Genomic DNA, 19,061 nt, shown 5'->3' with positions numbered 1-19,061 from the left:
GGATGCCTGGGTGCTACATCCAAACTAATGACTACAATGACTGGGGTGTGGACCAGTCATGTGTATGTTTTTCAAGTTTCCCAGGCAAGTTGAGTGGGTAGCCAGGGTTGAATCCTGGTGCATTCAGACTTGACCAACCTTCTGATCTCAACCCAAGCCTGACTTCCTTCAGGAAATCATTACTTATCCCTCCCAGGCTGGGTTATGGGACCGTCTCAAATGACCCCACAGGCCCTATATTCCCCTTGGATAACTCCACACTCTACTTGGTTGGCTTGCTTAATTATCTCATTTTCACTCTAGGCTGCATGTTCTCAGGCACAGTGCATGTCGAAATTATGATCATGTTGCCCTGTTTCATACTTATACCACCTAAAATTTCCTCTCCCCCCCCCTCTCTATCCCTAAACTCCTAAACTTGTAATTCATTATTTAATGTTTGCCTCCCTCGATGATTATAACCCTCTGACAGCAAGTCTTAGCACTATTGACATTCACTATAGTATTCATAACCAACATAGCAACTGGCACATAGTAAATAATCAATAGTGATATATGAATCAATGAATGAATGAATGAATGAACGAACAAACGAACCAGCAGCTACGTCCTGCCTCAGACCTGAAGCTGCCTCCCCCCAGGCTGAGGAGGAAGGTCTGGAAGTGGCTGTCACAAACAGTGCCTTGACGAGCTTCCCAAGGCTCGCTGCTTCCACCTGACTCAGGGACGGCAGGAGCACGGGTCCGAAGAGGCCTTTCTAATGCATGTATGTACTTTCCAGGGGGTCACTTGCCCGCACCTTGCACCTCACACCACAGGCCACATGTGAAGCACACCATCGAGAGAAATAAAAATAAGATGAAACACAGAAAGAGTTACACACCCTCCCCACCCAGGCCTGGAGTGCTCTGCTGCCCTGAGTGTGGCCAGCCAGGGGCGCTCTGTGTGTGTGTGGTAGTAGGTGCAGGGCTGAGCAAACCTGAGCGAGAAGAGGCCCAGGACCCTCTATATTTCCAAGTCACAACGGCTCCTAATGCAGAGTAAAACTCAGGGTTCCCCCACGCCAGCGGCCAGACGATTAAGAGCTGTGTCTGCGGCTGGAACTTCCGGCGTCTAGCGCAAGCCCAGGACCCATGGTCAGCGTGACCCTGGGTGAGACACTTACCCCACGAAGCCCCGGCTTCTTCAACTTAACCTCATTCTGAGAATTAAATGACATAAGGCACTTTGACCTTGGACACCTAGTAAGCATGCAATAAAGCAGCACCAGAAGGCACTGTCTCTTCAAAATGCCCCTTTGGAACACCTCTGCCAGTGCCAGTGAGCGCGCCCAGAGGTACCTTCCCTCACTGCTGTTCTCCCTTCCTCTGCAGGCCCTGGGGCCTCTTCACCGTGGAGCAGAGGGCTGGGCGTTTTCTCTCTTGGAAGGTCCATGACGTGTCATCCACGAAAACTGCAATGCGAGCAACCTCCCAGCATGCTCTTTTATTTCTCTTAATTGATTTTATTGATTTTTTACAGAGAGGAAGGGAGAGCGATAGAGAGTTAGAAACATCGATGAGAGAGAAACATCAGTCAGCTGCTTCTTGCACACCCCCTACTGGGGATGTGTCTGCAACCAAGGTTCATGCCCTTGACCGGAATCGAACCTGGGACCCTTCAATTCGCAGGCCGATGCTCTATCCACTGAGCCAAACTGGTTAGTGCTTTTTTTTTTAATTGACTTTTAGAGAGAGGGAGAGGAAGAGGGGGAGGGAGGGGGAGAGGGAGAGAGAGAAACATCAATGTGAGAGTGCAACATCGATCGGTGTGACTCCTACTAGGGACTGAGCCCGAAACTGGGGCATGTGCCCTGAACGGGAATCAAACCAGCAACCTTTTGGTGCATGGGAGACGCTCACCCAACTGAGCCACCCTTGACATTAATACACTGGCATCATTAGCATTTCCCCTTTTATATAATGTTTCTTGGCATTGCATAGACATTAATATAACTGTAGCCTTAACACAGTTACCCTGATATGAGCTATGTATTAAAAAGTCTTAAAAAACCAATATCGTGGTGTCTTTGCTCTGGTACTATTCCTTCATTTATTTCAAACACATACATGCTGCACACCAGCCTTGTATTACCAACCAACATGGAGTATTAAGAGATAAAATGTATTGACCTGCATTCTCCCATATTTAGAATGTATGGAAGTTCATCTTTCAATGACTGTATCGCACAAATAATATCCATGGAAATCATATACATTTCCTATGTCCCAACGCAATTTTTTTAGCATAAAAAAAAATTTACCAGATTTTTTGGGTGTCTTCTGTAATCTAATCTTTGTAGTAAAAAAAAAGTGAAAAATGAGAGAAATAAACTGCTGGGAAACATTAGCAAACTGTAAGCATGTAAGAGTAGAGTTGTACAGTTTACATTAATGGCCAGTGTTTAGAGTTTATTTTCCCCAAAGGGGTTCTGTAACAAATTTAAATGCTTTTTCCATTTTAAGCCTACGTTTAGAGAATATATTTCCTACAGAAAACACTATGAATATAACAAGTATAAGCATCTCAAGGCTCAAGGGCATCTTGAAAAAAATGAGTTTTGATATTCAAATAAAGAATAGCATCAAACTGAGAATCACTTGGACAAAGACAATATGAAACAGAATCTGGGAGTTGTAGCAATTTTATGGTTAATTTAATCAAACCAAACACCTTCCAAGCCTATTGGAACTAGCATTTCAGAAAACGATTAAATGTAAATATACAATTCCCTGAAAATGCCATTTTTTTAAAAAAAATAGTTACATAGTGAAATTCAAAACTGGAAAGGTCATGGGGAAAAATACATAATGAAATATAGGGTGTGGCAAAAGTAGGTTTATACGGGAAATAATATGATAATTAATCCATAACAATACAAGAATAAACTCTGTTTCACATACACCTGTAAACCTACTTTTAAAAAATTTATGTTTTTAGTGATTTTAGAGAATGGAAGGGAGAGGGAGAGAGAGAAACATCATCCATAGGCTGCCTCCTACACGCCCTGACTGGGAGTTGAGCCTGAAACCCTGGCATGTGCCCTGACTGGGAATCCAACTTGTGACCCTTTGATGCATAGGACAGTGCCCAACTCACTGAGCCACACCAGCCAGGGCTGTAAACCCACTCTTGCCCCACCCTGTGTTCTGAAGGGGAATTAATGGAGGGTGACTCCCATCAACATCGCTTGCAGTCACAGCCCATTTTGTTGAGGATTTTTTCTAACTCCAAGCTCTCCAGAGGTTGGGAGAAACCCTAAAACACAGGGCCTGAGACTCAGCACTGACCGGAACCACACATGGATGTGCTTATCAGCCTGCGTTCATTTCCCCGCAGCATCTCACCTGTAATTGCTTTCTCCGTCTCCGCCGCGGCCTATCTCCCATCTGTTCCCAGATAACACCCATCACCGCTCTGCTGAACCAGGAGACAAAGCACCAACTCCAGGCCCACCTCTACGCGACTAGGACCTCCACACAACGGCATCTGTTTGGCGCCCATCAAAGAAGCAAAGCGGTTTACATATCATGTGGAACCAGGCGGCCATGTTGACCATGACTAAATACGTAAAATGAAATGAAAAGCTATGGGAGTCATTTGGATAATAAATATGGCCTACAAGCTGCCCAAACAATTTAAGGCAATGTTTGTACTCCAGAATTATCTCATTCCACAGTTTATATACATTTAAAGAGGACATTCCTTTTTATAGATGACAAATATTTGATAAGCAGAAAGGAGAAAAATAAATGGGTGAATGAGTATAGGAAGGGCTGCCGATAAGAAAGATAATTAAGGTTCCAATAAGAAGGGAATGTTTGATCACAGTCTAGAGAGGCCTCAGAGGCGCCTGCTGTTGTTGGGTTTTGTTTTGAGATAAGCTTTTATTGATTTCAGAGAGAGGAAGAGGGAGAGATAGAAACATCAATGATTAAAGAGAATCATTGACTTGCTGTCGCCTGCACGCCCCCTACTGGGGATCAAGCCTGAAACCAGCATGTGCCCGGACCCAGAATAGAACTGTGACCTCCTGGTTCAAGGACTGACCGCTCAACCAATGAGGCACACTGGCTGGGCAACCCTGCTGTTTTTACTGAAAGGCATTCTAAGTAAAAGGAACCTGAGTCAGGCGTAGGCCCAGATGTTGGAGGAAATGCAAGGAGACAAATATGTCTCCAGCAAAGGGCACAAAAGAAGTATAAGGGATGAGGTCAGAGGAACAAGGGCGAGAGCATGTTGAAGGCCGATTGGATAGATCCTGTGGGATTAAGGTGCTGGGATTCTATTGCAGCTGAGATGGAAAGCCACTGGGAGTTGAGGGGATGGGAGTAACATGAACCAGCTGATTTTCTAGACCCCACTACAGCTCTGTGTTGAGAATGGACGAAGGGAGCACGAGAGGGGAATCAGAGAGCAGACAGGAAGCAATTGCAATCTTCTGTGTGTCAAACTGTGTTATCTTGGACGGAGAGACCAAGTACTGGGTGAGGATGTGGAGGTTCTGAACATGGAGCAAACAGGAGCTGCCGATAGGCTGTGTGTGGAGTAGGAGCGAAAAGGAGTCCGAGCTGCCTCTGGGTTTTTTAGGTCAAACATCACGACTGAGTTTATTGCCATCAGCTGAGAAGGGGAAGGTGGCGAGAGGAGCAGGTTTCGGGGGGTAGTTCTGCAGTTCGGTTTCCGGCAGGCTAATTTTGAGACACCTTCATATATGCCTTTGGAAATGGCTGGATAGGCAGGGGAGTGAATATATGAGTCTGAAGTTCAAGGAAAGATCTGGGGTAGAAATAAAACTAAGGGCGTGGACAGTCTGTCAATGTTATTAAAAGCTATAATTAACTTAATGACATGGTTATTTTAAAACTGTATTCTTTCCCTGAAAGAAATCATTATGATTTAATAATCAACATAGAGATCTTGGTCCACTCTATTAATCCTCAGAGACAAGAATGACTGTTTACAATTTCTGATCTAAAGCATGCTATCATTTGGGTTATACCAAGAACAAGCTTTAACAATGCTGGGCTACCTCCCTGCTTATAACGGAGTTCATCAATGTGTCCACATGTTCGGGTAACATAGTCCCCCACAAAATAGGAAGATTATTCATTCATATTTTTTTCAAGTCTCTGATGGCCATCAAGTGTCACTTAAAGGTGCTAATTGCCAGAAGGCTGGCTTTGCCGTGGGTTGGCTACCCCAGTAAAAGCAGCCTGGCCGCAGTCCTGCTTATTAGAGGGTACAACGGTCGCAATCAACTGGAACCACCTGGTATGGCTGGATATCAAAGTCTGCATCCATCCTGCCAACTTAGCAACACCCCCCTGTATTTTTAATTAATCATGTGATTCCAAAAGCATCTATCCACATGGTCTTGTGTCATATGGTCCCCACAGACTCCCCTAGCCGCAGCGCTCTCCTAGGAACAGACACACTCCATGAGGGTGGACTGGCCTCTGCCTTCTACGGAGTCACGGCACCCAACGCAGCACAGAGAAGAGCGGCCTTTGATTTTCATGGTTATTGAGCAGCCTCCATCCTGAACTGTCTCTTATCATAAACGCTTACAGGAACTGAAAGTTGAAAGTAGAAATATTATCCCAACGCTGACAATGTGTTATCTGAAAAGTAATGGCATTTCTGATTTCTAAGTGGCCAAAGTTAGGAAACTCTTTATTGTAAAGCAGAGTTGTATGTCCAATCCAACCACTGACGGTAACGTGGAAAAGGGCGGTTCTCACTGCCATGTATTCCATCAGCTGCCAGGAGAGGAGGGGCGTTTGGAGAAGCATCTACACCACAGTGGATCTCCTCACATCCGTTTACGCAGAGCCGCTGCTGTCAGACAACAGGAGACTTACTGATGGAATGACTTGTGCGTCGCAAATAGCCTTTCGCTGACGTCCAGTGGCCTGTACAGAAGCGAGGCACGTGCCCATTGTGCGCACATTTCTTTCCTGTTCCAGAGGTTTGTAAACCCTTGACTGAGCATCAAAATGATCATGAAATACCGCTGGGATTCCGTTCAAAACGCCTACATCCAGATCCACAGGGATGGGCTGGGAATGACTGTGAGAGGGAGCCAGGCGCTTCCCCCTACCTTCCTGGTTCAGTGGCGCCGCCTGCCTGAGGAGCGCGTTAATGCAGTCAGGAAATGTGTATGGCCCATCTGCTGTGCTGCAGGGATGGTGCTCGGGCCAGAATTTCTTACACGGACTAAAAAGATGCTTTCATTTCAGCGCCAGCAATGCTCCGTGATGAGCACCCCAGCTTGGAGGAAGTACCCTGTGCCTCCCGATGTGCTGCAAGGTCAACTACCCCAGGCTTCTTGGTTGAGGAGAGGTATTCCTCGGGGAGCTACTGCCTAAATGCTGCCCGAGTGAAAGGCAATGGTGAGCAGGTTGGGAGTGTTCAGGGTGCAGATCCTAGCTGGCTTGGAGGCAAAAAGAGATTGATGGTCACAGGAAATCAGCAGAGTATCAGCAAACACCTGTTGAACAGACTTCTGTAGACACTGGCAGTGATTGGTATACATGATCTCATATCACAACTCAGGTCTTTAATTAGGTTATTGAAGAGCAATTCATGAGAGCTGCAACTAACACCTTCACTTCATTCAGCAAAGACTTCCTGAGAGCTTCCTGTGTGGCAGGCTCTGTTCTACGTGCTTGGGGCACACTCAATCAGACAGATGAAGACACCCATGCTAGTGATTTTAGTATTTTTATTTTTTAAATATATTTTTATTGAATTTTAGAGAGAGGAAGGGGGAAGGAGTAGAACAATAGAAACATCAATGAGAGGGAAACATCACTGGCTGCCTCCTGCACGCCACCTACTGGGGATGGAGCCCACAATTCAGGCATGTGCCCTGACCAGGAATCGAGCTGGTGACCTCTTGGTTCATGGGACAATGCTCAACCACTGAGCAACACCGGCCAGGCCCTACGCTAGTGATTTTAGTGTAAAATTGCAATGGATAGAAATAGAATATAAAAAATATATACATTCTTCCAAAACAATTCTACAACCACTATCTATCAATCATATTCAGCACTTGAAACTATATGCTCCTTGCTTAAAGATGGTACTTTGTAATAGAATTATATGTATAATATGCAAATCACTTTCTAACATGAAGAATATTTACTAAATAATTATAAAGCAATAAGTACAGATAGGCTGCTCTTTCTAATAGTTATTAAGCAAAATCAGACAATCCCTAATAGCATACAAAACAGATAAAAAGCTCAAAAATGAATATGATAGAAATTTTCCCAATTATTACTTTTACAGGTATCATTCTTGGATTAAACTTTCTTGTTCACCAGTAGACAAGTGAAATGCTGATTTATGTTGCTGCCAAAACAAAAACACCACTCCCTATGTTTTTCCCCTTCTCTCAGATTACCATGTTAAAGCAAACGACAGTCCTTCAGTAGCTTTAAATATTCAGAGGCATCTGTGGAGAAAGCGTAAAACTGTTTCCCAGATGCAGAAAGCGAGAGAGAAATGCCAATTCACTCATTTTTAGAGCGTGAGTAAAGGAAAAGGGAGGGGGGCTAATTACTGCTAACAGCGTGACAGGAGGAGTCCCTCCCCCCACTCCAGGTTAACTAGACTGCCACCTCCTCCAGTCCGCTGGGCAAAGTGAGAAGAGAATAACCAAATACTGTCTGTGTCACATACTGTGTATTCTGGCATCTTGGTAGACACTGGGGGACAGAAATAAAACCAAACCACACTCACTCACTAATCCCCAGCAACTCCTAGAGCAGTGGTTCTCAACCTTGGCTGCACATTCGGGGTGGGCAAACTTTTTGACTCGAGGGCCACAGTGGGTTCTTAAACTGGACCGGAGGGCCGGAACAAAAGCATGGATGGAGTGTTTGTGTGAACTAATATAAATTCAAAGTAAACATCATTACATAAAAGGGTACTGTCTTTTTTTTTTTTTTTTTAGTTTTATTCATTTCAAACGGGCCGGATCTGGCCCGTGGGCCATAGTTTGCCCACGGCTGCATTAGAATCACCTGGGAATCTTTTTAAAATCCTGATTTCTGGGCCTCGTCCTCCGGAAATTCTGTTTCTTTGTTACTAATGTTGCGGCCTCACCCCATAACAAAGAAACAGAATTTCCGGAGGCTGAGGCCCAGAAATCAGGATTTTAAAAAGATTCCCAGGTAGCCAAAACCGGTTTGGCTCAGTGGATAGAGCGTCGGCTTGCGGACTGAAGGGTCCTGGGTTCGATTCCGGTCAAGGGCATGTGCCTGGGTTGCAGGCACATCCCCAGTGGGAGATGTGCAGGAGGCGGCTGATCGATGTTTCTCTCTCATCGACGTTTCTAACTATCTCTCTCCCTTCCTCTCTGTAAAAAATCAATAAAATATATTAAAAAAAAAAAAAAGATTCCCAGGGGATTCTACTGTGCAGCCAAGGTTGAGAACCACTGTCCTAGAGGAAGAGTACCATGTGAATGAGTGATTTGTAAGATGATGATAATGCGGTGGTTCCCCCCAAAAAACAATCAAACAACAACAACAAATACCAGGCATCTTTCAGTTACATTCTCCCAGGAGGTTACATTCCAAACAGCTTCTAGAGAATCAGATCGGACACCTTCACACTGAAGGTAATAAACATACTCCCCATACATCAGTCCCCCGAAGTGGAATAAGCCTGGTGTTCCTAGCAGCGAGTCCTGCTTAGAACAGGAAGCAATTTGCAAGAGTCCCTGTTACTTAGTGCAACCAAGCCAACAGGTTCACAGCCGTCAGCTTCTCCTTCCTTGAGTCCAAGGAACAAAGCCACAGGCGCTGGCTCCCAGCAGCGCCCCCTTTGGGTTTCCCACCAGCACTGGGGCTCAGGTGGGTCCATAAATAACAGCGGTGATCTGGGCTCCACCAGGGAGCTCTCTGCAGATGGAGGTGAATTATAGCACCCCTCCGCCAGGACCCCTTCCTATGCCTCCTCGGTGGCACTGAAGCTCTACACACAAGAGACATCCTGTTACTGGGTGCGGCTGCACGCTCCGGGCGCTCATCTTAGACCCCGCGGGGCCATCATCATGAGGGAAGCCGGGGAGGCTGTGGAGAAGCCTTGGACACACGGTGAAGTCCCCACGGACAGGGGCCCACAGCACGACTGTGTGGGCTCAAACCCTGGGCCTGTCACATCGTAGCTGTGTGACCTCGGGCGAGTCATTCACCTCGCTGCTGACTTCCTCGTGGGTAAAAGGGAGATTTTACTCTGAGGGCACTTGCAGGGCAGTTGTCAGCATGGAATGCATGGAAAGCGCTTACACAATGAGCATGCGCAGTGTTGGCCCTTGCTGCTGTGTATAGCAGCCCGGGGATAGGACGCTGCTGCTCAGCCTTTATTTTATTATTATTATTTGTCTAATGTATATTGTTACTGACTTCAGAGAGGAAAGGTGAGGGAGACAGAGAAACATCAGTGATGAGAGAATCATGGATAGGCTGCCTCCTGCGCGCCCCCTACTGGGGTGGCTAACCATGGCTGAGGCACAGGGTAGATGGGAGTGGGGTTGTAGCAGGTGGGAAATGGCTGGTCATGAACCCCGACATTTGGAGGGGCCATCCTGAAGGGCACACGGACTCCTGCTGCTGCTGCTGCCTGGACAACACAGTTATCCTCAGAACCAGTGAAACAGGCTGAAGGCTCATCAGCGTCCCGAGAGGCGTGGCAGCGGGTAGCAGGCTGAGCGCCACTGTCAGGGCCCTGCAGGAGGGAGAAGGCAAGGCAGGGACACACCCTGACGCTGGGGCTCCCCTCTCTGCAGCGCTGTCCAAGCCACAGGGTGCACGCCCGCCCTGGAGCCTCTGGGAATGGCAACAGCCACCCTTTCAGGAAGCCGTGCAAAGCTGAGCGAGGAAGGAGAGCCAAGAGCCTCTACAGTCTAAGGTTCGCTCCTTCGAGCCGGATGTCAGGCCCGGCAGACAGAGGAAGGAAGCGTCCGGTGACACCCTATGCGCATTGGGTTCTGTGAATAGGGACCTTCATGGGCCTGTGCAGTGGGGGCCCATTCAGGAGCAATTAAATTTGGTTAAAATAAGAAAGAAATGCTTTTTAAGGAGAGAGGGAGAAAAAAAAAAGAAGGTTTGAGGGGATTGCAAAAGTTGATTGTGCTAAAGCACTTTGACACAGGTTTGGTTTAGTTCTCAATTGTCCAGTCGTATTTAAGCTGCTCTCTTACTCTGAAATATGATAACCTTTCTTTTCTCTGGGCTCTTTCTCCCAAATTAATAGCACTGTCTCTAATTCCATGCGCAGCAAGCAAAGAGTTTGTTTTCCCAGATAACAGTAGGCCTGGGGATCAGCCAATGTCTAAAGAGCCACTGGCCAAGTCCATGGCCGGCCCGGGACTGGAACTGATAAATAGACAGTCCTGGCGAAATCACCTTAAAACGGACTTTCATCTAAACTAGCAGCTGTATTACTCAGGGTGAGATCCAACACGACTGAAAGCAGAAATGAACAAACACGTGAACCTATAAAAATTAAACCATATTACGATTTTGAAAGAAGAAATAAATATATTTGATGCGTTATAATATAGGAGGCAGTTGGAAATGAAAACAACAAAGCAACAACAACCCGCAGGTTCTGAATTAAATTTGAGATTAGAAGAAAAAAGGAAGCAAGGCATCACAGCACACTAAAAGCTACACTGAAAACTGCATGGAAAGTTGACTCTTGGGTGAGAGAATGTAGGGACCATGGCAACATTTTATAGCCTCTGTGTGTACCTCTCTTTCTTCTTTGCTAAGGAACAAAACTTCAATGGTCAAGGAAAAGAAAAGGTTGGTTTCCTCTCGGCACTCCCAGCTCAGCTCACGTTTCCCCAGAATTAAAGGAGGGAAGTGAAGGAGTAAAAGCCCAAAGGATAGGCTCTCAGGACCCACTCCCCGGTGCGCCTTGAATTCCTAATGATCACACCCCTGCCCCTAATCATTTCTCCAAAGGGAAAGAGGAAAGAAACATGCACTTAGGGCATAAGAGAATCCTGACCTTCACAGACCTAGATAGAATCCTTAAGGGGTATGCAAAACGAGGGGAAGGCTTGGCACTTACAAAACCCTGTGTGTGTGTGACTTTAAGATACACTAGGAGTATAATTGGCTTCCATGGCGTCTTCTCCGGAGCCTAAGACAGGTACTGCTTTTCCCTAAATACAGGAAAAGGCTTCCTGTGGCAGAAACACGAGCTCTGCCATGGTGCTGCCAGCACGACAAATATTACGGTTGCCCATTAACAGTGAGTACTTCCACCCGGCTGGCGTGGCTCCACGGTTGAGTGTCGACCTATGAACCAGGAGGTCACGGTTCCATTCCTGGTCAGGGCACATGCATGGGTTGCAGACTCGATCCCCAGAAGGGGGCGTGCAGGAGGCAGCAGATCAATGATTCTCTCTCATCACTGATGCTTCTATCTCTCCCTCTCCCTCTCCCTTCTCTAAAATAAACAAAAATATATATATTTTTAAAAAAGAGTACTACCTTATAAACTAGCTCTCTATGTATCTATTCCTGAGGTAGAAAGTGTTTCTGTTGTTTCAGATAATTAGACAATCCAAAGGAACACCTTTAACTAGAAGGTGCACTAATAAGTGCTCTCTTATTTTTCCAAGGTTGGCCCCTTGTTTAAAAAGAGATCGTCTATGGAACATACAACCCATATCAATTCATTATCTGCCTTAATAAAAGTCATATAACTTATATGAATATAATATACTATATCATCCCATCAATATAAAATCAACATGAAAAGCATAGAAATCTGACATGATTTGCCTTATTGAAATACATATATAACTTTCTGAGCTTCTTAAAAATTCAAAGTGGTACCTTCCTCTAGAGAGGATCAACACTATATTCTTAATCCAGCCACAAATACTTACAAAAAATATTTTATAAACTGTTATGCTTTCTATTCTGATACAGACACTCATGTAGAATCAGATAAGTAGGCATATTAACAATACAACTAGCCAAAACCGCCTTCCTCTGATCTTAGGAGGTTGAGGAATTTGTAAATGCATTCTGTAACTGTTTCCTCTCCGAGTTTCTTTAAATCAGTCCTCACTGAACCCATCTTCTCACTAATCACTCCAGGACATACATGTAAGTAATATTTGGTCATTCCATAAAGTCTCAGACTACTATTTTTTAGTTATTTACATCACTATTGCAGATCTTCCCCTCATTTAGAAAAACCATGGCTAGTATAAGAATGTTTTCATGAGAAAGAGTATTCAGCTAACAATTTTTCTGTGCCTCAGTTTCCTTATAGTAAAGTAAGAAGGTGGTATATAGAGAAGTAATTTCTATAATAATTTCTGTCTAGCATTCCCTTAAAAAATCTAGATATCTTTTTCTCCTTTTTATTACAGACACCCTCAGCCATGCTTGATTTGAGTCCATTTGTTATTATGAAATAGACGGCAGTTCAGTAAATTAACCAGAGTGAAGGTAATTTGTCCCGGAACAGAAACAAATTTTTTAGGGGGGAAAAAAAAAAAAAGGGCAGGGGAAGTACTTAGATTTTTTTGATAGAAAGCCTGCCCACAAGTCTGAAAAGGGGTTCATGGTCGCCTTGCTATATTTTAGGGTTAACTTAATATGAATGATGTGCTCCTTCTAATTTAGTCACAAAGTGAGACAAATATAGAGCCTAAAAAATAATAAAATACCTGTGAGCAATCATGCTATCTAAATATATACATTTCTCATTTTACAACTTTTTAATTTTGTCTGGAACGATCAGAATATACTCAGTGATTTTGATAAAGTAGACTCTGTTAAGTATTGATTATGGGGTAAACAGTCAATTTAAGAGATCAATAAACTTAATTTAAAACACGTGGACAGTTTTGTGAACGTGTCTCTAACTCCCACTGTACATACGCCACCCAAAGCGAGGCCACCTGTGTACAGCACGCAGGAGCATGCTTCTCGGAAGATACCTACTGTTCCTTATTTTTTCTCTATTGCAGACTTTGTCCATTTTGAATAGAAAAAAACAAACACGGAGACAGTATTAGTACTCCTCGCGGACACTGCATTGACTATCGGTATCGGAAGTGTATCTGATCTCTGAGCTGGGTTCCTATTAAGCAACCACAGGCCCAGCTGGATTAGCTCGGGAGCCAGCACCATTTCACCTGCTGATCCCGGGCACTCAAGACAACACCCAGCAGAGCGCACTGCCCACTGCAAGGAGCTCGGGGAGTTTCTCACAAAATGAATCAACTTCTTGCAAGGACAGTCTTGGCTTCACCACCAAAGATCGAATACCATGTTAATTAGCAAAACAGGATTCAATTAGAGGTTACTTTCCTTGATACTTAATCTTACCTTAACTCATTTTTAAAACTCTTAAAACCTCCTAGCTTAGCACCATCACAGAGTAGTCACCACAGCGTCCGGATAAACCTCAAGTCCTGTCTAGAAGACGCAATGGACTGACTGACAGAGAAACCCATATATTTCTGAGATAAAACGTTTACATTAACCACAGGCTAAAAATGGAAGCTAATGTAAATGAATATATCATAAAACTCTTTTGTACTAGATCATAATAAATACTACACATTTTGAATGAGCATGTTAGAGATTACCAAGGGATAGGGTTTCTATGTGCAACGTAAAATGATGACTGTGTGAGACCATACATTTTATTTGAATCCATTCATCCCAGAGCTTTTCTCTGTAAGGTTAGATGCTTCAGGGTCTTAACTAGCTTTCTTCTGAGTCGGATGTAATATAAACCCATAACTCTTGAAGGCTTTACTATTTTCAATCCTAGAAAAGCACATTTTAGATGAAAATAGGCTGTTTTAAGTCATCTTTGGGTCAAGCAACCAAACCACACCGCTGCATCTCTGAGAAACCAAAACATCATAGTATAATTCTAGCATACGACACTTTTGCTTAGAAACTGGAACAAAATCTTACTGTTCACTCACTTGCACATCTAAAGACTGGCATGAGAAGCGGACCTGGGTCCATGCCCCCTGCGTGATGATTCAGGCCCGTGTGTCCTCTCAGGCATTAAGATATGTACTACCAGGGCCTTTCGGACGGTCATTAATAGGCTAGAATGCCGACCAGTAGGTTTAGGTAAATATCTAGCTTCCCACTGAGCAGCAAGCACCCAGCAACTTGGTTGAGGGAACACCACCTTTTACCACATGACTATCTAAGCCAGCGGTTCTCAACCCGTGGGTCGCGACCCCTTTAGGGGTCGAAGGACCCTTTCACAGGAGTCACCTAAGGCCACCGGAAAACATATATAATTACATATTGTTTCTGTGATTAATCACTATGCTTTAATTATGTTCAATTTGTAACAATGACATTGGGGGTCACCACAGCATGAGGAACTGTATGAGAGGGTTGCGGCATTAGGAAGGTTGAGAACCACTGACAAGCAATCACAGAACGTTCAAGACAGGTCACCAGAAAGGACGGACAGAAGCAACCGGATCTTTGCCCCTGGCTGCTTCTCACATTACTTGGCTTCATAATAACAGGAAAGGTTCTTTTTCCATCACTGCTTCGCTGTGGTACCCGGATGTCTGTTTAAAAGTGTTTCAGGTAAGTAGCTACTTTACAAGGGTAGGGATGGGACCTCTCTGATACCCTTGGAACTTGAAGGACAAGAAGCAAACATCTCTAACCCTGAACGCCTACAATGGCGTCCTTGAGTTTATATTTCACCTTTCATTGAAGGAAGTCTGAGTGTCTCTATTTTTTTTTTTTTTAAATAAGTAGGTGCCTTTAGAATACTTTTGTCATGGCATATCCCTTCCTCCTTAACCATGTGAGGATTTTAAGAAGCCTCACTTGCTAAGTAGATTCCAAATAATAAACAAAACCAGCAGAGGGCAGAACAGCGGGCGGAGAGAATTGCCAATCCCGCTGGGAACCAGGTACCCCAAGGTAGAATGCAAACTTGGGGGGACTCCACTTTCAAAGACCCTCCTCTGTACCCTGGGAAAGGGAGAGGCGAGCGAATGGGCATCGTTGGCATAGCTTCTCCAACAGGTAACCGTGGTCCCCTGAGGCGCGGACTGTCCGCACGGGGACCAGTCGCGTGGAGGGAGCACCCACGCCCCGCGGCCTGCCCGCTGCTGGGGAAGGGGAGGCCAGCGCGGGCGGGGAGGGAATACAGACCTGGTTTCCAGGAGTGCGGCCCCGGGAGCCCCACCTCCCATGAGGCAGAACTCGGGTCTTGGCATCCAGGGGCCAGACTCAGGTTTCTGCTAAAGCTTGCGCCTTTGGGGCTGACAGTTTCTTCCTCCCTCGGCCAAGCCTCGCCACCCTCCTCCTCACCCCCGCTGCTCCATGCGCTTTGAACAAAGCTGGCTTTTCTCCTCCCAGCACTCGGGCTCCCGCCAGCCAGCCGAGTCTACAGCACCTAACGGACCGGAGCGCCGGGGCCACCGCCTCTGCGGGGAAGGGCGGGGCGGGCGGGGGCTGGGGGGGAGGGAGTCGCTCTCCCTCCCCGGGCACTGACAGGGCTGCGGTCTTCCCCACAGGTCAGCTCACTGAGCGGTTGCTGGTGCCACGTAGGAACTTTTCCTTACCTCTCCTCCCGCCCCACCCGCGCCCCCTCCCTTTCCAATGCTAGGCCTCCTCCCCCAGCCACTCGCTTGGCCAGTTTCATCATTCTCCATGAGAATCGCACGTCCAACCTGCAAGAAGTGGGGGTGGGGGTCATGGGGGGAGTCCGGGGCTGAAACTCAGGGAAAAGCCTTCTCCCTATTTTCCACCCCGTCCCCATAACCTGCCACTTTCCCCCTTAAAATCTCACCAAAATACTCCCCCCCCCCCCACACACACACACACGTGTTCTCAGTCTTCTAGATTCATCAGCATCCCCCTCCCCTTTGCTTTCTCATATCCCTGAAAGGAAAACAGACCGTTTCTCACTTTATTCCAGACAAAGAACTTTACCAGGGCTCCTTTCTCCCCTTTCTCTATATATTCGGCTCAGTTCAGCCCTAAAAAAGATGCTTCCATTCACTAGAAGCCGAAGAAACCAGAAGGGGTGCGTTCCAAGGGCGGGCGGGGGCCGGGCTGGAGACAAAAGCTGTACAAGTGCCCTCGTGTCCCAGGTAACGTTCTCCCCCTTCCCCCGGGCTCTGCGCCGCGGCCAGGGCACCTCCGCAGCCCCGCGCCTGACAGATCGGTGTCCCGGCCACCCCGTCTCCCCTTACGGTCCCGCCTACACCCGCCTCGCTCTGCAGTCTGAGCTTCCAACCTGGTGGCAGCTGCAATCTGGATTTTATTTAGGAGGGTGTTTTCTTGGGGGGCCCAGGGGGCGCCTGGGCAGGGGGGGCGCAGAGGGGGAGGGGCGCAGAATGCGATCGCCCGACGGACGGCGAGCGCCCACCTCCCCCCCGTCCCGTGGTCTTACCTCCTCTGACCTCTCGGGGCTGGACGAGGAAGGTCAGCGCCAGGGAGGTGACGGCCAGGTTCCACGGCCACCGTCTCGTCTTCCACCGGGAGGGCCACCGCTCCATCTCCGCGCCCCGCACTCGCCGCCGGGAGCTCGCCCCACCACCCACCGCACCGCGACCGCGCACCAACTTCGCGTCCCTTCCCAGGTAGCGCAGGGCTGTTTGCTACACAGCCATTGGGGCGGGAGCGGGGAGCAAAAAAAAAAATTTAAAAACTTAAAAATCAAAGGGCTTTTTCTTTTCAAATTGGATGGTTTTTTGCTTCCTTCCTGCCCCTCGGCCCCCCTCCTCTCCCTCTCGCTCGGCCCCCGCCGGCCGGGACCCTCCGATCCGTCCTCCGCGGGGCCCTGCCTTCAGACTGAAGGCGGGTGAGGGGCTTCCTCCAAAAACCGGAGAGGACTGCGGGCCCCTAAAGGCTGCATGCCGTCAGGGGGCCGGGCGAGAGGCTCCGGGCAGCCCCCACCCCGCCCCCTCCCCGCGCGCCCCCCGCCCCTGCCCTGCCCCGCGCGCGAAACTGACAAGCCGGCCGCGGGTCAGACCCAATCACACGCCGCGCGCGCGGCCCGAGCCCGCCCCCCTCGGGCTGGGCCCCGGGACCGCGGCTGGGAGCAAGCCCAGCCCACCTACCAGCCCCCATCGCCCCCTCCGGCCTCCCTCTCTCCGCCCCGAACCCCGGAGCAGCGACGGGAGGGAGCGGCGGGGGGCGCGTGCTTGGCTCCCGCGCCCCGGAATGAAAGGAATGGCAGGGGAGCCCGGAGCCCGCAGCTCTCAAGGCGCTTCTGTGCGCGATGAAAACAGCTACTTGTCTCCCCGCGCCCGTCTGCTCGCCGCGGGGCGGCGGGGGAGGGGCGGCCCGCGCCCGATCCCCACCCCTGGAGTCCGGGCTGGCGGCCGCCGTAACCTTATCCCCGGGCACAGAGCTGCTGCTTCCAGCAGATGGGGACCCGCGGACTCGGCTCCGCGTGCGCCCCGAAGTGTGTTGTTTTGCTGTTTTTAGACCGAGATTTAGAAGAAGGGGCTCCAGGTGAGATGGAGGCACGCACACAGGTCAACACCTATGCTCTCCCGCGGGACCTGGCGCGGACAGGTGCTTCTCAGAACCGTCTTGATCCTGTACGAGCTCCGCTGAGGCTCCTGGACTCCGGTGGGAGGCAGGGCGAGGGAGAGCGTGAGATGCAGGGCGCTGACAGCGAGCGCGGGGCGATTTCATGTTCCAGCTGACGCTGCCCTCCCTGATGAGAGGTAGAGGGGAGGAGGAAACCCAGGAGAGCAACCAGCAGAGGCCTCCCAGCGTCTCAGGCCCAGAGCTGCTCACAAAAGGCCTCCAGAGCTGGAACCATGGTCCCTGCACAGTAAACCCGGGGGAGGGGGTGGGGGGGGGGGTGTCTCACATCCTTCCACACCCTTGCTGGGGGAACCCGCTTACGCCTGGGATACAGATTCCCTGGCTTTCCCCCCAAGTCTAAACTATGGCCTCTTGTTGGCTCCTCTGGTTCCTTATTTCCTAAGGTGTCTCTCTCAACAGTGTTGTGGCCCAGAGCCCAGCAAGGTGCCAGCATACATTAGGCACTCCACAGAGGCCTGTTGAGGGGAGGAATACTGTCCCTGTTGACAAAGGCCAGTAGCTTTGGCCAGGACCTGTGCTGAGGACTGAAGATGCTTCACTGTGTAAGAATGAGGCACACATGTCCACTCATCTTTCAGGACCAACTTTCTATTAGTTATGGAAATAGACCTCCTCCGATGGGGTGAAGCAGATGCCCTATTTATGTGGGTTAAGAGTTGGAAGGTGCTCAAGAGACCAGAGTGAGGCCCAAGATGGAATCCACAACATACATAGGATGTCATACATGTAAAATGAGGAGAGCCACTAAACACCTTCCATGTGGCGGTCCCTCTCAGCGGCAAAGAGCCATCCCCACAGCGAGAAGTTGGCTCACTTTATATTAGCGATGCTGCCGGAAGCATGTGTGGGGCGCCTATGTCAGCTACAGAGAAGTGTCACCAAGGAGCTTCTTAGATGATGACCTCAAGTCGCTAATTTAATAATTCAAAATCAGAGTGTGTTTGAAATTGGAATGCACGGTTACAAATGAAAACTTTATGGTGGGAACTTAGGTCAACTTGCAATCTTCATTATCCTTCATCTCTTCAAAATGAAAAAAAAAATGTGTTTCTGCAGTGTTCACACTTTTTTGAGACCCTATTTTCCTATTCAATTCTTTGTATATTTTTAAATTTATTCTAAAATCCACCCCTTAATTGGAAACTTGTAAAATTAATAACGTTTAGATGTACATATTTGTGAGAGTGCCAAAATGGGAAACCAACTCAATGGCTAGAGAGAGTTACAGGGTTTGTAGGAACATGTCAAAATGGTGTTTCGAATTGTTTCTCAATCCTGTCCTGATTTATGGAGCATTTAGGGGCCTGCCACTGCCACCGAAGGTGAGAAATGAGGCAGGCAACCTAGCAAGCCCCGCCTTCCGGTCACATCTCAGGCCTCTCACCACGTGAAAGGGTCCTTTCAGGC

General features: G+C 47.9%; 1 protein-coding gene across 1 annotated transcript in view; it reads right to left on the bottom strand.

The window, feature by feature from the left end:
• Positions 1-16,920, bottom strand: part of COL11A1 (collagen type XI alpha 1 chain) — a 140,701-nt gene extending 123,781 nt beyond the window's left edge. Inside the window, exon 1 of the mRNA XM_036344132.1 lies at positions 16,486-16,920. Coding sequence (XP_036200025.1) covers positions 16,486-16,591 — 106 coding nt within the window. The 5' untranslated portion in view covers positions 16,592-16,920. The remainder of the gene's footprint in view (positions 1-16,485) is intronic.
• Between the last annotated feature and the right edge of the window lie 2,141 nt (positions 16,921-19,061).

The sequence above is a fragment of the Myotis myotis genome, unplaced genomic scaffold (genome assembly GCF_014108235.1).
Source record: "Myotis myotis isolate mMyoMyo1 unplaced genomic scaffold, mMyoMyo1.p scaffold_m19_p_18, whole genome shotgun sequence".
Classification (NCBI taxonomy): domain Eukaryota; kingdom Metazoa; phylum Chordata; class Mammalia; order Chiroptera; family Vespertilionidae; genus Myotis; species Myotis myotis.
Note: the sequence above shows the minus strand (reverse complement) of the source record. Positions and strands in the feature narration are given on the sequence as shown.